This window comes from Lampetra planeri, chromosome 17 (genome assembly GCF_965212315.1).
Source record: "Lampetra planeri chromosome 17, kcLamPlan1.2.h2, whole genome shotgun sequence".
Classification (NCBI taxonomy): domain Eukaryota; kingdom Metazoa; phylum Chordata; class Hyperoartia; order Petromyzontiformes; family Petromyzontidae; genus Lampetra; species Lampetra planeri.
Window position 1 is genome coordinate 5,744,607 of NC_136123.1, and position 20,799 is coordinate 5,765,405.

General features: G+C 48.9%; 1 protein-coding gene across 41 annotated transcripts in view; it reads left to right on the top strand.

Moving 5' to 3' along the window:
• Nucleotides 1–20,799, top strand: part of LOC144723312 (uncharacterized) — an 82,753-nt gene that overhangs the window by 20,614 nt on the left and 41,340 nt on the right. For 38 of the 41 annotated variants that reach the window (XM_078601986.1, XM_078601989.1, XM_078601988.1 and 35 more), the window contains exons 5-7: nucleotides 4,209–4,660; nucleotides 5,034–5,765; nucleotides 18,887–18,958. In XM_078601986.1, coding sequence (XP_078458112.1) covers nucleotides 4,209–4,660; nucleotides 5,034–5,765; nucleotides 18,887–18,958 — 1,256 coding nt within the window. The remainder of the gene's footprint in view (nucleotides 1–4,208; nucleotides 4,661–5,033; nucleotides 5,766–18,886; nucleotides 18,959–20,799) is intronic. The other 3 variants (XM_078601994.1, XM_078601995.1, XM_078601961.1) reach the window with 2 other exon arrangements.

Sequence of the window (20,799 nt, forward strand, 5' to 3'; positions counted from 1 at the left end):
GTGAATCCAGAACGGGCAAAGAAAGCGCTCGCGCGGAATAGTCGTCGAGCGTCGTCGTGCGGAATGCACGCGGTGCAGCGAAATGGACAGGCGGACGGTTATGTGCCCCCTTCACATGTATCGGTAACTTTTCAAACAAATGTGTAAGTGTGTGTGATTGTGTAATTGTGTGTGGGGGTGCAAGCTACTTAAATTTAAGTATTTATTGTATTTATTGCACAACGCATCGACTGTACGGCCTTCTGGGAGTCCACAATTTCAGCAGCAATGATTCAAGCCAAGCAAACTTTGCACCAGTTTCCATTGCACGACGATCGACAAACCCTGCAAATGTAAACCTCGTGGGTAGCTGGTTGTATTTGCAGCATGATGTGATGCTCACATATTGACACTCGTCTGTTTTTCTGTTATTATAATACGACTCACTTCCCCCCCTGTGTATGAAAGCAAATCTGAGTTGTGTAACGCTACTGACGCCAGTCACAAATTATGGGCGCGTCTTTTTCTTTTCCTGGAGCCTCCTATAATCCAGAGGATATTGTAAAAAAAACAACGAATGTGGCAGCCCATCGTACGGATGAGATAACGTGTTCTCACACGACGCTCACCACTCATCAAGTAAACCTGACATCCGCTACTCACCCGGTTCATAAACTCATGACATCCGCTACTCACCCGGTTCATAAACTCATGACATCCGCTACTCACCGGTTCATAAGCCCGAGTGGGAAGCTCATTGAGATTCAGTGGCTTCCCGATTCCCCCCATCACCCAAACCCAACCCCCGAAGAGCAACAATAGGGCCTAATGAATGCCCTCCATCACTGTTTGTCCACTACTGGGGTTTGTTGCTTCGGTCAAACCTTCGCGTCTTGCTGTTCCTCGTATTTTTGCCGCGTACCTTCTTGTGTGCTGATGTTGCTACTTCGAGGTCTCTTTTCTAACGAAAGAGAGGATGCCAATATTTTTGTTTTACCCCCAATTGTGTCTTTGTTTTAACAGTCACCGTGACATTACATCTCTTACAGGGCTTGCGTGTTTTATACATAACGTGGTGTTTGTTTCTACACGTATGAAATCCTTACCATGGGGAGGGCTGATCCCTTTTCGTGACTTGGCTTTTGTTCTTTTGTTTTTGCATTCGTCATTTTTTTTTTCTGGCGTGCGTTTCTCATTTCCCAACATAAAACGCAGCGATGCACCCCCCTTCTTGGTGGAGTGATAAATAAAGAAATAAACACAGCCAAGAATTCTTGGAAGCCAAAGCCAGTGCTTGTTTGTCAGAAAGGCTGTGTTTGTTTGTGTTTAGTTCCCTGTGCGTGTGTTATTGAAGCTACGCGCAGGCAGAGAGAGAGAGAGCTGGCTTATCTTTTCTGCTGCTGCTGCTACTTGCATGAGCGAGCGGTTCAAAACGACGTCAAGAAATTCCACTTGTGAAGTGTGTTAGCCCAGCATTGTCCGATTGATTGCCTGAAAGCAGCAGCAAATGTGCGGAATGTAAAATTGTGAGCCTATGCATTAAATGCCGGATTCTCCCATTAATCGTGAAAGTGTGCATTCATCCCCGTTCCAACAAGCCCCACGACCTACACGGCTCACGGCAGGACATCGTCAAACAGCGGGTTGACAAAAGGGCCGGACGTTTTTCGTACGCAACGAACTTCGGATTCACGCCAGATCATCTCCCTTGCAGGGGACACCTCTTGTCTCAGTGTCACCTGACCTGGGTAAAATAAATCTGCAGTATAACGTCGCATATCCGAGTCTGAGGTACAGGCAGACATGTGGAAAGGTTGTATTTGCGAACGTCTACAGAAAATGACCGTTATTACACCGTGCATAAACACTGCACTGTGAGCTGATATCTGATGGCCACCTTGCATGCAACTTTGTACTCTTTACCAGAAAGCCGCATGTTGTGCACGTCATATTATCAGGATGCAGTGGAAGGTTTGGGGGGCATTTGCCCCCCAACTTGAGATCCCGAAAAGCTTGAAATTTTGGAACCCCCCTCCCCTCCTCCACTCCCCCACCTTAATCTCCCTCCCTCCTCCCACTTGGGAAGTTTCTAAATCCGTGTCCGGTCTGGTTGCCCGTGGAAGCAGAAGAGCGCTTAAAATGTAAATCTCACCAGCCCTCTTTTGTTTTCTCAGTCCTGTGCTGCTGCAGCTGCTGCTGCTGCTGCTGGCTTTACGACTCAGCACTGGCCCATGTTAGTCCCTGGGTCAGTGCAGCAATTGGTACCAGCTAAAGTAGGAATACTTGAGTGGCGCCGATGTATTCACGAATGGCTAATACTGCCGAATTATTTGGTAACCGACTCGTTTTAAATGGTTATCGCGCAATCCGTTGTTGTTGGTCACGTAAGTAAACTGTGACGCTCGAATGCCACGCTACCTCTGACGGTACCGACGAGCACAATACAATATGCCTGCTCTGGCCTCATGGACTACCAGGTGGTCCAGTCGTGTGCACAACGTGTGGATGCTGAGCGGTGGTCACTCTGGCACAGGGGTCGGCAAACTTTCAAAGAAGAAGAGCCATTTTTTGTTTTTTTTTGTCTTTGACCAAAATAGTTTGAGAGCCGCATCACCCGCAGAGCGACTTGTACACAAACACCGCAGGTATATGGCAGATGACAAACAAATTCTGACTTCAATAAACACAATAGGTGATGGAATAAACTGCGTCTATTTTTTCCCCCTCCCTTAGTTTCTTTTTTATACAATTCACTTTGACGGTACATTTTGTTGTCACCGAGACATTCCGTAGTGACCCATTCCCTGCCGTATTTAATCAATTGTTTATTATATTTGCATTTAATTATTTTGAAAATGTACGAATTTTTTTAAACGACTTCCCGCATGCACCTCCGGCGGCGCAGGTTGTCGACCCTTGCTCGAGCGAAACGAAACGGGAAGCTTTTGACAGGCGTCAGTGTAAGCATTCAGAGGCCGAGGGAGGATGGAATGAATAAATGTGTTAATTTATAATGAGGCGAGGGCCAACCAAAACAAAAATGTCTTCTTTTTTTCCCCATTCCCGATGAGTACATTTTAAATTATACGGCACAACTTCGAATTATAATGCGTGCATCGCGCGAGAGTGAATCGGTTTCGTTTTGCAATTTCAAGGACCCAAAGCCAAAGAAAAAATACAGATTAAGGACCCAATTAATAATGTCAGCAATGTCATCATCGTTACCATCAACGTCATCGGCCACGATCGGTCTACCGCTGTATGAAGGCATCCCCAAGTCATCACCATACCTCGTGGTCCCGTGAGAGAGCAATCTGTCTACCAGCTGCACTTGGTCGTGTGTTTGACGAATGCCAGGTCACCTGGTAAGAAATCAGGGCCACAACACAGCTGGGTGTGCACTGCACAAAATGGCAAAAGCAGCACGCTTACCCTTACACAAGGCCAGAACAAAGAATAATTCGTCTCAGTGAGTGCCTGTGTTCTATGGTAAGGGCCGGAATGAGTTTGATCATGGCCTGGGGCCGTAATACCTTCAGTTAATTCCCTTTAATGTTTTACCACCACTCACGCTACTAAATACTCCATTAATACCCATCTTGGTTTATTTCAGGTCAAATGTTTAAAAAAAAAATGTGAATCAAAGTTAAGATGAACCTGACCGCTTTCATTTTGGCACATGACTGGCAGTAACAGACCCTGATGCCATGGCTGTAATGACGAAGTTATTCTACAAAAGATTTATGATAGTGCTCAAGTATTGCATTTTAACCGCTATAGAGCAGTATGTGTATATATTGTGGGGGCCCTCAAAATCTGAGGCTTTGGCCTACAGCCCCTGAAGCCGCTGCACTACCTTATCATCACTCAACTCCTCACTGGCAGTGGGTGAGTTCACTCCTTTCAATTTATTTATTTGTATTTTCAACAACAACAACAACAACAGCAACATATACCACGAGAAAAAAGCCAGAACATACTGAACAATAGGTGCGCCTAGCTGTGATCGAGGGAACAAGGGAAATAGTAAACCAAGTGAAATGAAAGGGAGGGCAATGGAGCAATGGACATAGAGCAGAGAGAGAAAAAGAAGAGATTGACAGGTGGTTAAGTACCCAGCGGGATGAGCGGATCGAATCAATAGCCGGTCAACAAAGGGAGACCAAATCTTCCTATATTCCCCTGCGAGTCCACCACTTCAGATGTCGCCCTGCGTGTTTTGTTGACAGACGTGGCGTCTGCGAACGACTCCGACCCCAAACGGGGCCCACAGGGGAAGAGCGCGGAGGTGCCGATCGTCGGGCAGACGGCCGCCACGGCCAATGCTGCCCCCGACGCCAAGCCGCCTGGGTCGCCACCGTTCTACAAGCGTCTCTTCTCCCGCGACGCCCCGGCGCGGTCCGACAACACCTTCAAGGGACGGCCCTCGGAGTCCTTCGACCCGGCGTCAGTGCCGGAAGGAGACGACGAGGGCTCCTCGGCGGAGGACGACGGGGACTCGAAGGGTCGCGGCGATCAGCGGTCGACTTCGGATGAGAGTAGGAAGTCGGGCTCGTCTGCAGATAGGGCTGTTGTGGACGGGGCAAAGGTCGGTGGGGAAGTTGGGAAGCTCTCAGCTGCAAGAGCCTCGATGGAGAATGCTCCTCCTCCTCCTCCGCGGGCCAACGGCAAGGAGACGAAGGTCAGAGGTTAAGCATGCGGCAGTGGACGCTTTGTTTGCTCTGTGGAGGTTCTTGTACAGAGCGCTGTTGGTGAGACATAGCGACATAGCGCAGCTGGCGATAGCAATGTGGGTTTCTGCAGCTGGTAACCATGCTTCGTAATGTATGGTTTTATTGCAAGAGCATCATCAATAAGAAGTCACCATCATTAATAAATCATCATTTGGCTTTCTGCTCTTTTTTCAGCACGAAAAATTCCCACAGCAGTCCTGCCCAGTTACAGACACACCGACAGGGCTGCTTGCCCATTTGTTTTCAGTGAACACACATCCTCCGCTTGCACTGCTTGCACTATGTCATTGTCAATGTTACCCTCTGTCCATGCTTCCCCAGCAGGCGTCGGAGCTGGAGGAGGCAGCCAGGCCGGTGGCACAGGAGGAGGTGGCGGTCGTGAAGCAGAGCAATGACTCGCTGGAGGCCCCGGTGCAGGGCAAAGGCACGGCCCCCGTGGGTAAAGGTGGAATTTCCCCAGGCAGAGATGAAGTAGCCTCTACGGGCAAAGATGGAGTCTCTCCAGGCAAAGATGGAGTCACCCCAGGCAAAGATGGAGTCTCCCCAGGCAAAGATGGAGTCTCCACAGGCAAAGATGGAGTCTCCACAGGCAAAGATGGAGTCTCCCCGGGCAAAGATGGAGTCACCCCAGGCAAAGATGGAGTCACCCCAGGCAAAGATGGAGTCACCCCAGGCAAAGATGGAGTCACCCCAGGCAAAGATGGAGTCACCCCAGGCAAAGATGGAGTCACCCCAGGCAAAGATGGAGTCACCCCAGGCAAAGATGGAGTCACCCCAGGCAAAGATGGAGTCTCCACAGGCAAAGATGGAGTCTCTCTGGGCAAAGATGGAGTCTCCACGGGCAAAGATGGAGTCTCTCTGGGCAAAGCCGTGGCCCCCGCGAGTAAAGATGAAGCCGCCGTATCCGCTCCCAAGAGTGGCGGTGCGGATGAAGCGAAGGGGAAGGAAGAGAAGAATGAGGGCGAGGAGGACCTCACGTTCATAGAGAAGGTGGAGCGGTTCTTCACGGGGAAGGATGACAAGAAGAGCGATGGAGCAGAGGCGGGGTCAGAGGTGAGAGGGCGCGCACATTTCCCTAATTCTATTGTCCAGAAATCACGACAACTTGAAGTTGCATAGCATCTAAAATCATTCGTAAGAGATTATAAACTAACTTATGAATGCACTCGAATTTCCAGACTCGGTTTAAATCAATGCAGTCATCAAAGCTCTCACAAATCTGGACCCAAATAAAAAATACAAAAAAAAGATTGAATGTATTTTCACTACATAGCAAGATACTGCACATATAAGTGGTGCGACTAACACATCATCAAGGGACGTGAAATAGATTCATGTTTTTAATTTGTATTGTTATTGATGTAGGATGCCTTGGTAAAACTTGTTTCTGCTGACTTTCATCAGCAGTCAGGCCTTATAGATGGGTCATTGTTAAAGTTGATTGATCAATGTCTGTTTAAAAAAAATATACAAGTAAGAATACACTAGTTCCAGAGTGAATCTGTACGTAGGTGGATATCACTCAAACTTTACTCAGATAGGTCAGTAGCTACTTGTTGTACTATCTTTCTATGGGCATCACCTCATTCATTTGATGGTGGAAGCCTCATGTCCTTAAATGGTTTAATTATTTCCTGATCAACCAACCACCACTTTCAAGCCATTGAATCGCAAGACTAGGGGATTGCCACCTCCGAGGTACAAACAACCAACACGTGGTTGTTTTAGTGGTGTGTTGTGTATTATTGTACAACTGACAAAAAAAATACAAGACTCCTAATGCCCCAGGAAGATTGACAGAGTCTCAAAGACGGTTACCACAAACAGAGAACGATCCTGGGCAAACCAGGACGGGAGGTAACCCTGGTCATGACCCCCACACGCGATCACGTCATGGTGACCTCCTATGGGAATCACTACGCGGCAAGACACACACACAGAGAGACAGAGGCCTCCTTCTGGGAAACCGAGCAGAGGGGCAGGGCATGGGGCAGAGGCAGGGAGGGGAACGTAGCCCCCCCTCCGTTCGCTCGCTCTCTCTGTGGCCCAGACCTCTCGCATTCATTATAGTCGTACAGCCCTTTGTCAGTCCACTGCTGGTTCAAGGCCTCCCGCCACGCCGTATCGGTCACGGGGGGGGGGGGGGCTCTTTGACCATGCTTCTACACCGAGCTGGGCAATGCGGGTTGGTGGTGATGGGTGGACCCTACGTCTGTGTCACAGCCACAGAGTCGGTTGTTAGCCGTGGCCGGGAATCAAACTCAGGCCCGCCGGGTTAATAACCGCCAGACACCGCTTCATGAATATCAACGTGGATATACTGCAATCACCACAATCACAACGGCAGCGCGATGTGGTTCACCGCAACGGTATGTGCAGTGTCGTAATTGCAATGAGGCTTAACACGTAAAGAGACCAACGTTTGTTGACGTTTGTACGTCGGCTGACGTTAGTGTGTGTTGGGACAACGTTGGTGGACGTTCGTGTGTGTTTGCGTGTCGGTGAGAAGCGAGATGCAAAGCGGAGGAGGGGGCATGGACCAGTTCAGGTAGGGCTCACCGCTGATGTTAACTCGTGGCTGGGACATTTAATTTCATGGCCCCGGGTTCACAGGGCAATGTTGCTCACTGCTGTGCTGCTGCCCTCCCCCCCACCCACGTGAGCACATCCCATAGCAGAGGTCGCAATCGGGTACCCGATACCCGTACCCTACCCGATACCCGTACCCTACCCGATACCCGTACCCTACCCGATACCCGTACCCTACCCGATACTCGTACCCTACCCGATACCCGTACCCTACCCGATACCCGTACCCTACCCGATACCCGTACCCTACCCGATACCCGTACCCTACCCGATATCCGGCTACCCGTACACGGCCGGGTACGGGTAGCCAGGTACCCGTTTGCGACCCTGGTGCGCCGGGTACGGGTACGGGTAAGGAATCAAAACCCGTTTGCGACCTCTGTCCCATAGAGAGCCGGGGTGTGTCGGGGTTTTTTTTTAGTGGCCCCCCCCTGCCCCCACCTCCGGCCTCGAGCTGCCCGCTGCCCTTCGCGGTAGGGGTCGGGGCTGGTGAAAGTGGCCGGGGAGTGGCGTGGGTTGGGTGGGGGCAGAGGGGGCTTGCAATGGGTGTGAAGGCACTTGGGGCGGTGTGGGCGTCCTAAGTCAATTATTACAAAAATGTTCAAAGGAATGCCGCTGTTGGCCAGTTCACAACGTGACCGGCCCTAGTGTGAGGGTGGTGCAAGTCGTTGCTGGACTTTTGCTCACAGGAGACCAGAGCTTTCACTGTAGCATCATTGCAGCTCGCACGATTCCTCCACATAGTCTCCACCAACGGCAGAGACAAAGATCCCCCGTGTAGCCTTCACAGATTGTTGGGGCAAGTGCTGTTAGCGAGCGCCTTTGAAGGGCGGCACGGCACACGAGGGGGTGGGTGGTCAGCAACACGCCCGGCCGCCTTTGTCTCCCCACTGGCGATGTTCACACGCCGCACCAGGTACTCATTTGAGGCTGACTCGACCTAGGGGAGGCCCAGGACCCGTTCGGATAATCGTCACTGGAGTTGACCGTGAGTGGGAATCGAACCCGGGTCGCCGGGTTCTTAGTGCAACGTGCTCACGCTCCACTTCCACTCCCCACAAAGCACTTCTCCCACACAATGGAACCACTTCTGCACCCGCGTCTCCGCTTCGTCACACGATTTCAAATCGTTGCCCTCCCAAATGCTCCTTTGGAGGGCCAAACGGACGCAACCCAGAATCAACATCAAGAGCTGCGATCGATCCGTTGCTGGATGAAGTCCTCCCCCAAGTGGTCGCCCATGTCCCACGGTCCTGCGATGATGCAACTATCTACTCGGCACTTGCACACGCACACGCAGGAGCCGATCTCGTCGCTGCATCTCCGCGCTGGACGTCCTGCCGGGCGTGTTTTTGTTTCTCCCTCCGGGTGCTACGCCGTCGTTAATCTCAACCACCAGCCACTATTCCTTCGTGCGGAGTTTCCTGCCAAAACCCGCTATGTTTAAAACGAAAAAAAGATCAAGGCGATGTCTCCAACACGCGTTATGTTCGCGTGTGTTTATGCAGACTTTGAGAAAAAAATTGCATAGAAACTCTTAGTGCGCACACATACAAAGTAACGTTAGCAGTGATGATTATCGTTGTCCCATTCAATTGCACCAACTTCATCGTAAGCGTTCTGGAGTAATGTTAGGATTAAGGAAGCAATAATAATTTTATCATTTTCAAAGAATATTCGTTTTTGTTTCTGCCAGCTGACTATTCCTGGTACAAAACCCACAAAGTGTGCAAGAGTTTACAATCATAATGAAAAGGTCATTCCAATTTTTCATTCATAGCAGCATGAGGGGGAAAAAAATTCTCACGACATTCCATCATTATCATTGCCTAATCACAGAGCTATTGTAAGCATTCGATTCATACTTTAGACACTGGCACTGCTAAGCCCTTTGAAGTGTTAGCGGGTTGTACCGCACGTCAACGTTGAAGATGCTTCACTCCCCGTGCTGAGAGCTTCTTTAACACTTCAGTTCCTGAAGAAGGTCCCAACGTGTTGAGTGAAATATCGGGACATCGTGCCGAACAACAGCCGGAAAACTCATCGGAGAGTGGTACGGAACAACTGCGCAAGCCGACGCGGTGTACGTATGTATGTTGAATTTCTGTGGCACCCCACGAAGCCGATCGTGCTAATCCGCATCGCAGCCTTTACTATGGTGTCAGGACAACCGCGTGAGACTTTTATTAATGCCAACAATTTACACAGATGCTTCAGCTACAGAGTCAGTCCATCTGAGGTCGCACAATAATACTTTTATCACAGATTTTATGCGGAAAATGAAAAATCAGGATGCATTTTTTTGCTTCACACAAAAAGGGGGCGTATTATGAGGGTGCCATTTTCTGCTGCTAGACCTGTGAAGGGGAATCTAATTCACACTTGCTTATAAAGCACCCAGACAGATCCGTCATCACCGATTTTTTGAGAGGGCGATGAACTGCTCTGACTGTCGAGCCCATTCATTTCTCATTCCACACAATTCTCCGCCTCGTCAGTGCGGTGGCGCATGCCTGGAATCCGGCACTGTGGAGGTAGCAGCCAGGGTTGGTGGATCACCGCACACGAATGCGCTGAGTCTCCACGTCGAAGTGCCATTCCCAGGCTCGTCAGCAGAAGGCAGTACAGCAAGTGGACTAATCGCCATCAGTTTCCATCTGTGCGGTTGCCTCCTTGCATGCATGGGTTTTCTGTAGGCGCTTTGGTTTTCTCCCACGCGTAGTGTAAACGCTCATCATTCAGTGGCTGAAAAACATCTTAAATTAAAATAAATGCAGGACCCCACCTGCAAAAAAACCAATCTTACCACTCAGCAGTGGCTGGTTATCCTGGATGAACAAGAATCAATCAAATGTTCCTCGTTGGATACGCCCGCGGTGAGTGACACAGGAGGTGTCCACGCGCCTTTCATCGCTGTCTCGGTGGGGCGCGATCGCACACTTGGCGGCCCCCCTCCCCCCCCCAGCACTCGAGGCGTGCGGGGCGGTCGCGCTCGCTTCATGACGCTTCAAACAGCCCGCGGGGCTCGCGTGCCAAGCCTGGCGTGAAGTCTTCTGATTTGGTTTGCGGGGTCCTGAGTTTCACGATGCGCGTTTCCGACGTTTATGCAAGCATGTGATGCTACGCCGTGCCAGCTCGCACTCTGCTCTTTTGTGTTTAGTTTGTTGGCCCCCCCCCCCATCACCCTTGCCGCCACACGTCCGATTAGCACGGTCGGATACGTACGGTGCGAAAGAAGTTCAAACGCTCGCCCAGCCCCACGCGTACTTCGCCCCCTTGCCCACCCCTCTCTACCCCCACCTGTCCCCCTGCTACCGTGCATGAAGGGCACAGCCACTGTGGGTGAGCGTCGTGGGGTCTGGACACCGCCCCCCCCCCCCCCTTCAAATGTTGAGATATAGTACAAAAAAAACCCACGCAAAACATTTCGGACAAGAATCGTGGTATTTTTAACGTCTCGCGAGGCGACACGACCGTTGATTAATGCCCGGCGATGGAATCCTTTAAATACGCGGTAGCGCGCAGAATCTTTATTTGTTTTAATTGTCCTGGAGGAATCCGATGAGCTGTGAAGCTTTTTCACAGACGTCCAGTTGGGGCGGGTCAGCGAGTTACAAAAAAAAAACAAAAACAAACGGTAGGAGTGTAAGCTAGAGAAGAAGAGATAATCAAGTAACTAAAAAAAATACAATATGTAACATACCTATGTTTGGGTCTTTCGGTAAAGTCACGTAGATAGGTTCAAAGAAAATAACCAAAAATATTTTTTGTTATTTTCAAGAATATGAATTCCTGCTGTCACGAAAGCTTTAAGTCAAGATGTAACAAACCTGTCAACCCCTTATCAGTGCCTACCTTATTACAGACCAGCTCAGACTTTATTGGTCACCTCGTGCCCTTTTAAATCTCAACGTTCATCCTACAAAGTCCCATCACAAGGGATACACACAAACAAATAGACATCTTTTTGCCCGTATTGAAACGGCTGTACGCCGTATGGACCTGAAAACTCAATTTGCCTGTACAAGAATACGGGAAAACCATATGAGTTGACAGGTATCCTGTAAGTACGAATTACATAAATGCACAAATTCCTGCCGATTTTTCAACACTAAATGCAATTTTGGGCAAGGCAGCAAAACAACAAAAACAGTCCCAGATCAAACCAAGACAACACACAGTCCCTCAATAAAATATGTACATTAATATTGAATGATGGATACACTGAGTAAGTAGCCAGCAGCGTTTGTGTTTATGCGGTATAATTATAGTGCAGCATAACTTATCTTATCCCTGACACGGCGGGGCGGGGGTGGGGGCGAACTTCACAGAACCGATCTGTGATTTGACCAATAACCCCTGGCATCCACTCGCTAGTCCACTGATCTTCATTCGCAAGGCCCGCAGGCCACTGGTGGTCTTTAGTACGGCCCCTAATGTGCGCCCCCCCCCAAATAATACACAACCAATGTGATAACACCCCACCCGCCCGTCCGTAATGCTGTCGAACTCCAATGGTTTCAAATGTGTGGCGGTGCTCGCACTGACGATGTCTTACCCCCCTCTGAAAATTAGTGGACACTGGCGCTAGTCTGACACCACCAGCTTCCACAGTGCGTCTCTGCGCCCATTCTGCGCTCCCATCTCTTGACTTAAAGCTTTCGTGACTGCAGGAATTCATTTTATTTGGGTCTTTCGGTAAAGTCAAGTAGATAGGTTCAAAGAAAATAGCAAAAAAAATAACAAAAAATGACGACGTTTCGATCACAACACGAGCGATCGTAATCAGGAGGAAAAAAAAGGGGGAAAGCTGCTGAGGCAGACTGCTTTTAAAGGTTAAAATGGGTGTAGTCCAAGGGTCATAAACAAAGTGGGCGGGGCTAGTGATGTTAATGTGAGAAATTAGCACGTTAATGTAAGATCGGAGGGTGACCTCTACGACGAGTGTGCGCGGGTGGCTATGTTAATGTGAGAGATTGGCATGTTAATGTGAGAGATTGGCATGTTAATGTGAGAGATTGGCATGTTAATGTGAGAGATTGGCATGTTAATGTGAGAGATTGGCATGTTAATGGCAGATCGCAGAGCAGCAACGTGGAGCTCGACGAGCGAGGTGGCTGTGTTAGTGTGCAAAATTTAACCTGTTCATGTAAAATCAGAGAGCCGAAAATAACAACTAACATCGGAAGGTGGTAGGATGGGAACATCACAGCCAGTTATGACTTAAACTGGTTGATAACGTCCTTGCAATGATTGCTCACGACTTCAATCGAGAAGATGGGTATAAACTGAGCAATCATTGGAAGGACGTTATGTGGACGTTATGTGATCAAACCTCGTAGTTTTTTGTTAATTTTTTGTTATTTTCTTTTAACTTATCTACGTGACTTTACCGAAAGACCCAAAGAATATGAGCTCCCATCTCTGTGTAAAGACGACCTGACACGCTTCTCTTGAGATGGCACTTTATTGAAGACACATTCACTTAACATCAAGCGGAGACCCCCACTGCAACAGCCCCGAGTCTCCCGCGCATCTCCCCCTTTTATACCAACCGAGGCCACGCCCCCCTTCTCAATCATTCTCGCTGACTCTGGACGCTCGCTCCACCGGCAGACTCCACCCTCCTCTTCCATCTCCTGACCATGCTCCCTTTTCGATCATTCCAGTAGTCACCAGCCCCCCCGCACTCACAACTGACTCCCCTGTTCTAGATTTGAAGCTTTCGTGACTGCAATGATTCATATTCTGAGGTTTTTTCGGTAAAGTCACGTAGGTAAAAACATTAAAAAGTAAAATAAAATAAAAATAAAAATCACGACGTTTCGGAGGCAACACAGACGGAAGCTTGTGTTGCCTCCGAAACGTCGTGATTTTTATTTTTATTTTATTTTACTTTTTAATGTTTTTACCTAAGTGACTTTACCGAAAAAACCTAAGAATATGACTCCCCTGTCATTACCTCCCGTGGCCACTAGTGCATTCACACTGTAGGCTGACTCCCCTGTCACTAGTCCACTCACACCGCATGTAGACTCTACTGCCATTACATCTGCAACCTCCTCCTCTTCCTGCATTCCAGGGTGGGGGGGGGGTTCTCAAACTCCACCACTTCTTTCTACTCCTAGGCTCTGCTTCCCCATTCATCACTCTCTTCAAATGCAAACGTTGTTTCTGCGTCTCGGGTATCAGATTAGTGAAAAATAACTTTAAAAAAACCTTCATCGCGATCCCACGGTGGAGGTTTTGAAACGCTTATTTCAGCTTTTTCTCACTTAGATCCTCTTGTGTCGTTGCGACATTGTGGCTTAGCCGCCCCTCCCCCCTTTTGAACGGAGCATTTGTGAGACCGATCAACTGCGAAGGGTCCTGGCTCAGAGAGGGAGACACCGGGACAGTGAGGGATGGACAACAAAAGGAAAGATAACGAGAGGGAGAGAGGTGGGGGATATAGTGGACAAGACAGCAGAACACAACGAGTGGAGTCGTAGCGATGGATAAAGGCTGGCACAGACACGGACACGCGCGTAGAGGAGCCCGAGATAGCAAGTGACAGAAAGCTAAGCAAAGACAAAGAGACAGAGACACACACACAGGCAGGCAGGCGAATAGAGGAATGAGCCAAGACTCAGCACGGACATGGACAGGCACGGCCTTTTGTATCGTGCCCCAGATTTTGAAACACCATCGCACTAAGCACGGGTGCGCGAACGCGCGGGGCGATGCGAGCGGGCGACCAACGACAGGGCTCGCACTCGGGGGGCTCATTCAGAGAGGTTGGGGGGCACGACACCGGCACGCGAGTCGTGGCGGAGCAGGAGACCGAAGAGCCTGCCACCTTCCTCCCCCTCCGATTAGAAATCCACGAAACACCTGCTGGCTAGGGACCCCCCCCAACACCGCCACCGCCGCCCCTTGCCGCTTAAATTGCTGAGATTTGCCAGCACGAGTCAGCGACAATAACACTATTTTTTGTTGTTGGGTAGTAAGTGTTTTTTTCCAATTGCTTATGCCTCTAAAGTATAGAAAATGGCTATTATTCCCCACAAACTTTGCTTTTGTGACCAAGACGGATATTTAGAAATGTACCTATTTTCAATGAGAACACGTGGTGTGCATTTGTGTCTTTCCTTCACAAAGCTTGTGGGGAATAATAGCCATTTTCTGTACTTTTGAGGCATAAGCAATTATCAAATAACACTTACAACCCAGGAACAAAAATCGTGGTACATCGTGTAATAGGGAGAGAGAAAGAGAGAGATTGCTATCGTCTCCACCGCGAAGTGTGCACGAGCAAATAGAAAAGTCCGCTCGCGATGCCGGCAGAGTAAGACATTTTAATCTAAAGCATTCAATTTTCACGGGCATGCATGCAATATATCCCCTTGTCGTGGATTGTGAGGACTTCTGCCTATGTACGGGATATAATCAGCTTCTTCTATTACGAATCCATTTTCAGTCCATCGCAGCATGCGGGGGCCCCCCCCTCTTAAGACACAATAGCCTCGGCTGTGTGAGCTTTAGACCACCGCGGGTTTGCCAATCAGAATATCCCGATGTGTCGCTTTACTCGGGTACCGTAAGCCCTAGGAGGCCCCGCATTCTCATAAGCTATGCAGGGTTTTGGCCCAATAAATTGCTTGGATGGGAGACCACGGAGAGAAACAGACCAACTACATGCGATTTTCACGACACACACTGAAGTTGGGGCAAAACCAATATTGTGGCTTGGAGATATTGGGGCAATCCTTTTTAAAGAGCCTTTGAAATGATTTATTTCGACCACGGCACTCGCCAATTATTGGACATTGAAGATTCTGAGAAGAGGTTTTCCCTTTTTCTTTCTCAACAAAGCAGGTGTTAAGATGTTAAAACACCAAACTGAAACCTTTTACAAGGAATCATGTCTGCATTAACCACAATACTTGTGGTCAGAATGCAAACAAAAAACGTACTCTGATAATGTATGCATTGTCTTTGAAACTGATTGGTCCACACCAGAGACAGCTTTCTTTTGAGCCGATGTTAAAACGGTGCCGCATTCAGTGACTCTGTGAAACCTCATGAATCTTGGCCAGAGACGGAGTGCGGAGTTACACCTACAACCTCAACTGTGCTGTTGTGCACATTCGAGTACTCGGATCAAAGTAGAAAATAACCCTGCTTTGCACCAGACGCACCACTGTCGCCATAAGGTGGAACAAGTCTGTGATAAGACGAAATTTTGCACGCACATTTCATTGTAAATTCCATGACATTTGGCAGGTTACTGTGTGGCCAGTGGGACCTTAATGTCGATCGTGCATGTGAATTATCACGATGAGATAACGACAACAAACCACACCCAACTGTGGAATCATGCAGTCTACCCGGCCTGGCCGGTTGGTCGGGTTATATTCGATAGAGCTCGCTTTGCTGTCTTGTAGAAATATTTTTGGGTTTTTTGTGAAGATTCTGCACATTCTTAAAAATTGTGATTTTCCCGAATTATTTGCCGCATTGCACAATCTGCGTCGTCTCACGAGACCAAGAGTGCATTCAAATCTCTCGAAGAGCGGTGCAGCTCCTTCGTGTTCGAGAGCGGGCCCATGAAAGCGAACACTACAGAGCTACCTCCGAGGTCCCTTCAATTGGCATAGACTGCAGAACTTTTCACCCGCATCTACTACGGAGAGGGATGTTCGTCGCTTGCCATTCTAACCATTATTTTCTATTCTTACAGCTTGAATTCAGTCAAATTAAACGCAGGAACAAATTTAATTTTGGTGCAGTCATAGAGATCATCGACTCTACATTTGAGAATCTTATTTAATCACAAGTGGCTACCTGGATTTGAACCCAAGAGTTCAGGACTACCATCTCAGTGCTTCGACGCTGCAATGCCAAATCCATAAATACGGAGACATCACAGCGATACACTCCACTGCTCCTGACGCGGTTCGCTAGCTTGACCACCTGAATGTGAGATTGTAGTTGTTGTGCATCTACAAAAGCCATACAAAAGAGGAAGTGCTTTGACTTCTGAGCCACCTGGTCGCCTAAGACCGCGCGCATTCTTGTAAAGCCGTGCGACGGTGGAAGGGTGTTTAGAGCGGGAGAAGGGAGGTCTGGGGATTTTCAGGGCAGACTACGGGAGCAGGAAAAAAAGGTAAAAAAAAGAAATGGGATGATTCCCAACAGAATTGTCTGGAAATAATATCGCAGGTAGTCAGTACATTTCCCATGTTTACACTTTACGCGAGTGCGACTGCACGCGTGACTTCGTCGCCAGTTCCTGATTCCAGCAAATGTGCAGCAGCAAAAGCAGGAGGATAACACCAGCAGCAGTCTACAGGCCGGATGTAAGGATGGCGACTTTAGCAACAACTGGATATGCAGTCACGCATGCAGTCACACCTAAATAAAGTGAAATATAGATTTTAAAGGCTGTGGAAACTTTAAAGCCTAATTCGTCCATTACTTTTTTTTATAAACAATTGGTTTGCGGAATAGATCGTCCACCAATTCACCGATCCATCTTTGATTGCCCATCATTCCGCTTACACTGTAAACGTGAGAACTAAACACAGCCACCGTTAGCTTGTGTTCGTACATGGCGGCTTGCCATCCTTTTCCACCTCCATGTGGTGATGGATCTTTCCTAGCTTTCTCCGAGCTTACATTTACAAGCATCTCTAAACCTTTGTAAACAGCTCAGCTAATGTTAATATAGGAGACCTCTCCTACATTAACATTAGCTGCCCCGTCCATCTCTAAACCTTTGTAAACAGCTCTTTGATTGGTGTAGACCTACTGCCGGGTATAGAGACCGCTCCTACATTAACATTAGCTGCCCCGCCCATCTCTAAACCTTTATAAACAGCCTGCCTCAGCAGCTTTCCCCCTCTTTTTTTCACCTGATGACGATTGCTTGTGTTGCGATCGCAACGTCGTGATATTGTTATTATTATTTTTTTATTTTCCAATCGACGTGGCTTTACCGAAAGACCCAAAGAATATAGTTCTAAAGAAATTAGTTTTAAAAATTGCCTCTGGTCGGCATCGACAATCAATCACGCTGACCAATTGCTTCAGCTGCACGTTGTCTTTCTACTGTTCACTTATTTAAATCTTTAAGCTCAACTGGACGATTGCGGTCCACCATAGAGGCGCGGCATGAAAAGGTCATTTCAGGCAGTAGCTTCTCACAACCACAGTAATGTCATCCTCCCTCCTGACCGTACCCACCCCCCACCGCCCTCACCACCACCACCACGACTATAACCCTCCAGGTTCCTTTTGTTTACAAAAGCCACTCAATTCACATGCAAATGAGGCGCTCAGCAGTGTGCTAATGTGCGTGTTGATTGTTCGACGTGGAACACTGGGTCATGGGAGGGGTGGCAGGGTCGGAATTTGAGAAATGCTCATGGAAGGCTTTCATTCATAAATGAATGAGCTAGCTAGCCAGGGAGCGAGTGAACGAGTGAACGAATGAAAACAACACTGATCCTCATCCGGCTGCCAGTTCTCGATTCCGCCGTAAAATGCACTTGGTGTTTGTGCTGGAAAGAATACAGCAATAAACGAATCGACCGCTTTAGCAGAGTTAATTGACAGGAGCAATTGTTAGATACTGGGCTGGGCCTCAGCTAGATTTACTCGGCCTGTAGTGAATACCTGTTGTGTTGTGCTCAACATTAGCACTCTGGGAGACAAGCACAGCTGGGCGTGTGTGCGTTGGCTGGCCACGATATCCCTGCAAAAATGCCATACGCCTGCGTCGGCAGTGGTGGTGCGTGGGCAGCAGAAGGGCGATCGCCATTCTTCAGAGCAAATGTTCCGTGAAGAAGGGCTGTTGGCCGGAACGTTGCCTATTATGAAGTTTTAACTTTAACGGCAGTACTGTTGATGAATGTGTTGGGGTTTTTTCTTCCTTAATGGGTGCTCACTAACAGCATTTGTGCAATGAACAAGGCTCTGCATGGCTTTTTGTGTACCTGTACACAGCTAATATGTGCACGTGTTTGTGCTTGTCTTTGTGCGTGTTCATGCGTGTGACGATTATCTGAACCGGTCCTGGGCCTCCCCTAGGTCGACTCAGCTTTAAATGAGTACCTGGTGCGGTGTGTAAACATCGCCACTGGGGAGACAAAGGCGGTCGGGCGTGGTGCTGGCCACCCACCCCCTCGTGTACCGTTCCGGCCTTCATAGGTGCTCGCTAACAGCACTTGCCCCTACAGTCTGTTAAGGCTATACGGGGATCTTTGTCTTTTTTTGAATATACGTTACAAAGGTGTGCGTGTGTGCATGTGTAGCGGTGGCGGAGTGGTTAGCACATCGTGCTACAAACTTTCAAAACTGGGTTCGATTCCCTGCCATGGCGAGCATCAGAGGAGAGTGATGTCCAAACGGTCGTGTGTCTCCCCTAGGTTGACTCAACCTTAAACGAGTATCGAGTGCAGTAAGGAGACAAAGGGAATGTGGTTCTCGCCACGCCATCACTCGTGTGTTTTTTTCTGGTCATAATAGGCACTGACCAACAGCACTCGCCCCAGCAGTCTGTGTGAACTATACGGTTGGATCTTTGTCATTTCCTCTGCTAGGGTTCTCCATCAGAGCCCAAGAACCGAGCGGCACCAGCAGGCGTGAAGGATGCGGGATCGGCTGATGGATCGGTACTTATCTCCCCGCGAGCACCCTCCCCCCACCTTTCGCCCCCTACCCCTCCACCAGCCCTCTCTACGCTCGCAATCACACAGCCTTGCTCTGTGTGTGTGTGTGCACGGCGCATCCGCCGTGAACCACCTATGCCACGCACTTCGTTCATGCTCACCATAGTTTAATTTCCTTCTTTCAGTTCCGCCACCATGCTGCCCGAATAGTTGTGCCAGCGTGCTGCCCAAATCATTGTTCCATCATGCTGCCCAAATCATTGGGCCATCATGCCGCCCAAATCATTGGGCAGCATTGTGGCGCAGTGGTAGAGCTTGTATGTATGTATGTTGAGCTTCTTTCACACCGTACATAGCCAACCGTACCAATCGGAGGTGCGGGGGAAGGACAAGACGTGCCACCCAGCAATACGTCCCTGGGTTCGATTCCCGACTGGGGCACCATTTCTGTTCTGCATGGGTTTCCTCCGGGATCTCTGTTTTCCTCCCATAGCAAAAAAAAAAAACCCACAAACATAAAAAGTGACTGGCATTGGCCAAAACATCCCAATTCTGAAGAAGAATACCTGCAAATGACTTAAGTGGGATCACACACTGGAGCAGCATCTTCCCCTCCTGTCAATAGTTGGCAGGATTCTCCTGACAAAAAGTCTTGAGACTCGGTGAGGCTCTCCTAGTTAAGAAAGTACGCAAAAAAAGATAATAATCGATTAATCAACACGTTGTTACACGCCTGTGAGTAGCGCTTTGTATTTTTTTCCCAAGAAAATTCCATTACCCATTCACGAAGCACCACGGGTGGTTGTCACATCTAGTCAGGGGAGACAGGAAAAGAAAAAAATCCAATAATGAGTTTATGAAACTTGAATGAAGCTAATTTATGTGCTTATTCAATTACGTAAATTTAGATTAGCGCACGTTGACATTTAATAAGAGGATTCACGGGTGGTGAGTGCTGGGTAGATTAATGTAGAGTTATTGAGATGCTGAGGGGAGTGGGCTTGTGCAGTGGTTTCCACGCTGCGATAGGAACCAGGCAATCTGAATTCGATTCCCGGCCATAGCTAACACAACTTACGAGCTATATTTTAACGTGTTCTGCCACCCCCCGCCTCCCCCTATCAACCCGCACTGACCAGTACGGTGAAGTATGGGCAAACAACCTCCACAACAAACCGAGCATGGGGGGGGGTAGGACCTTCATCCAGCAGTGGATTGACAAAGGGCAAACGATTACAGGCAAATTTGCAAAACGTATACTGTGTACAGCTACACGTGCATTGGCACCAGCTTTGGTCATATCAAAATGTCTCAGCACCGAGGCACACACACACACAGGCCCCTTTGACAACGCACCTCGTTCTGGTGCATTCACATTTAAATTAATTACACTTGAAAATGTGTGCAATGAGATACGCTGCCCATAGCGAACAGCTCACACTCGCAATGCGCACACGCATTTGGATTGCACACGGAGACAAATCATTCCCCCTCATTCGCCCTTGCTGATTGCCAGGGAAGTGTCTTGTCAGTGAGCGCCTATTAAGGCTGGCACAGCAGACAAGGGGATTTTGGGGCCTGGTTCACACGTCACTGTCGTCGTGGTTTCCCCAGTGGCGTTGCTCACATTGTGCCCGGTGCATAGTCAGATTAAGGCAGGGGGTTCCTCGCCGGAGCAGCCTGGGATCTCATATTGTGAGGGGTCCCCCTCCCCCCTCCACTCCTCCCCCCAACAAAGGCTTTCTAATGGTTGGGATGCCGCAGTGGCGAGGTGTTAACTCCTTCACTTGGCATGGAGGAAGACGTGGGTTCGATCCCGACCCTGACGCCTGCTGTATGTTTGG